This window comes from Cyprinodon variegatus, unplaced genomic scaffold (assembly GCF_000732505.1).
Source record: "Cyprinodon variegatus isolate N-32 unplaced genomic scaffold, C_variegatus-1.0 Scaffold989, whole genome shotgun sequence".
In the NCBI taxonomy this organism is placed as follows: Eukaryota; Metazoa; Chordata; class Actinopteri; order Cyprinodontiformes; family Cyprinodontidae; genus Cyprinodon; species Cyprinodon variegatus.
This window is the reverse complement of record NW_015151442.1, coordinates 251,407-253,558: the sequence shown is the minus strand read 5'-3', so window position 1 is coordinate 253,558 and position 2,152 is coordinate 251,407. Positions and strand designations below refer to the sequence as shown.

At 44.1% G+C, this 2,152-nt stretch overlaps 1 protein-coding gene across 1 annotated transcript in view; it reads left to right on the top strand.

The window, feature by feature from the left end:
• Nucleotides 1-1,910, top strand: part of aanat (aralkylamine N-acetyltransferase) — a 7,413-nt gene extending 5,503 nt beyond the window's left edge. Inside the window, exon 3 of the mRNA XM_015399121.1 lies at nt 1,445-1,910. Coding sequence (XP_015254607.1) covers nt 1,445-1,750 — 306 coding nt within the window. The 3' untranslated portion in view covers nt 1,751-1,910. The remainder of the gene's footprint in view (nt 1-1,444) is intronic.
• The last annotated feature ends 242 nt before the right edge of the window (nt 1,911-2,152 follow it).

Sequence of the window (2,152 nt, the reverse complement as noted above, 5' to 3'; positions counted from 1 at the left end):
CTTGTGTTTCCTGTCTTTCCTCACTGGATGAACTGATTAATCCAGGTGTTTCTAGACACGGTTACTGAGGTCAGGCACACCTGGATTAATCAGTTAATCCAGTAGAAAAAGACAGGAAACACAAGATCTGCCTTCAGGAAGTAGTGAAGTGGTGCATAGAAGCCATTATAATTTCATGTAAAGAGATGGACTAAGCCAGAGCCTGGACCTGAGCCTTATCATGTTACATGAAGTAATCAGGATGAAGTAGATCAGGGGTCTGCAACCTTTAAAACCCAAAGAGCCATTCCAGTCATGAATAAAAGCCAATTAGAGCTGCAGAAATTACAATTCAATTCAGTTTATTTCTATAGCTCCAATTCACATCATGTCATCTCAGGTCACTTTCCAGTTCACCAGATCATCCAGTCAGATTGATTCAAAGTTTTCTATCTGAGGAAAACCAGCTGATTGCATCGACTCATTGACTTGAAGGCGATCAATCACACTAAGCATGCTTGTAGCGACAGTGGAGAGGAAAAACTCCCTTTGAACAGGAAGAAACAGTCCATCCAGTCAGTCAAAGAAACAGGACTACACTGAAAAACAGGCGGTACTGTACCTGCATGGCTAGGAAGATGGAGTCCACCTGGTTTCTTATCAGCCACAGAGAGGAGCAGCAGGGAGGAGTGGCTTCCTGGCAGTTCACTCAAAGGTTTCTACCTGGACAGGTACGGATTGATAAAGCCTTGGAATAAATACACCTCACGTTGTAGTGACATCATCTCACAGGAAGAACAGGGAAAAGCGCTTCATTCATTTAAATACATTTTCCTGTGGATAAAAATGAAATGTTAGAAAATATGAATGAATCGACAGTTATCAGTAGATGATGCTTATTATAACCAAAAGGACCAACATTTCGTTTGCAATTTGCTCTAAAGAGGATGTGAATTTTCCAGATGTTGGTATCTGGAGACAATAATATTAAAAGAACCAAAAATTAGCTTAGAAGTTATGTTTGTTTTACGTTATTTTGCTGCAGAAATTCAAAGCAACTATTCTTTCAAAAATTGCTAAAGCTTCTAAAACTGGTCTTTGTTGTACTAAATTTAAAAACATTACTTGGTTCTTTACAATTTTTAGCTCGGATAAAGAGTCGCTTGTGGTTCTGGATCGGCATGTTGCAGACCCCTGCAGTAGATGGAGATCACAGCGATGATGATGGTAGGGAAGCAATGACTGGTTTAGAGATGTTGCTACAAAGGAAAAGACTGGAAACAGAGCTGACGATGTTTATTTTCATAAAAACAGTCAGAAATATAGTTAAATAGAAGGGAAGAAAGGGGGACTGTGAGAAGAACCTTAAAGGTTCCTATCTGAGATGTTTTTAACTTTAAATCTTTGCTATAACGGCTATGGATGGGTTCTAATCCTGCAGCTCTTCTGTTGCTCTTTCCTCCAGGATGCCCTGACGCTCCATAAACCTCATGGAACCACGGTCCACATCCACGTCCTGGCCGTCCACCGGACCTTCAGGCAGCAGGGCAAAGGCTCCATCCTGATGTGGCGCTATCTGCAGTACCTCCGCTGCCTGCCCTACGTGCGGCGCGCCGTCCTCATGTGTGAGGACTTCCTGGTTCCTTTCTACCAGAAGTCAGGGTTCAAGATGCTGGGCCCCAGCGAGATCACCGTGGGACCCCTCTGCTTCAACGAGATGTTCTATCCGGTCAGGGGCCACGCCTTCATGCGACGCAACAGCGGCTGCTGAAGGAAGAGGCTCCTCCGCAGGCACGGGAGGAGGTGGCGTTACAGGGACGAGGCTGACCTCTGGGTGAAACACGCTGAGCAGGCAGCTCCACAGGGCGGGAAACACGGAGCCGTCCGCCATTTTTTTAGCAACCTTTGGACAGCAGGTCTACGACTGAAACGCATCCGATTTAGAAAATGCTGGACGTTTAATAAATTATAAGCTGCCTGTTTGCCTTCAATGCACTCCTTATTCTGCATCAGCTGCTGCGGTTTGGAATCTATAATTTTAATCTTTAAATCAGGTCTTAAGAGGCTCTTTGTCAGGTTTTGTCACACTGTGTGATTCTCCATTTGAAAGGGATAATCTCTACTATGGAACTTCACTGGATTTCACTCTAAGAGCCAGTTTAGCTGATCCATG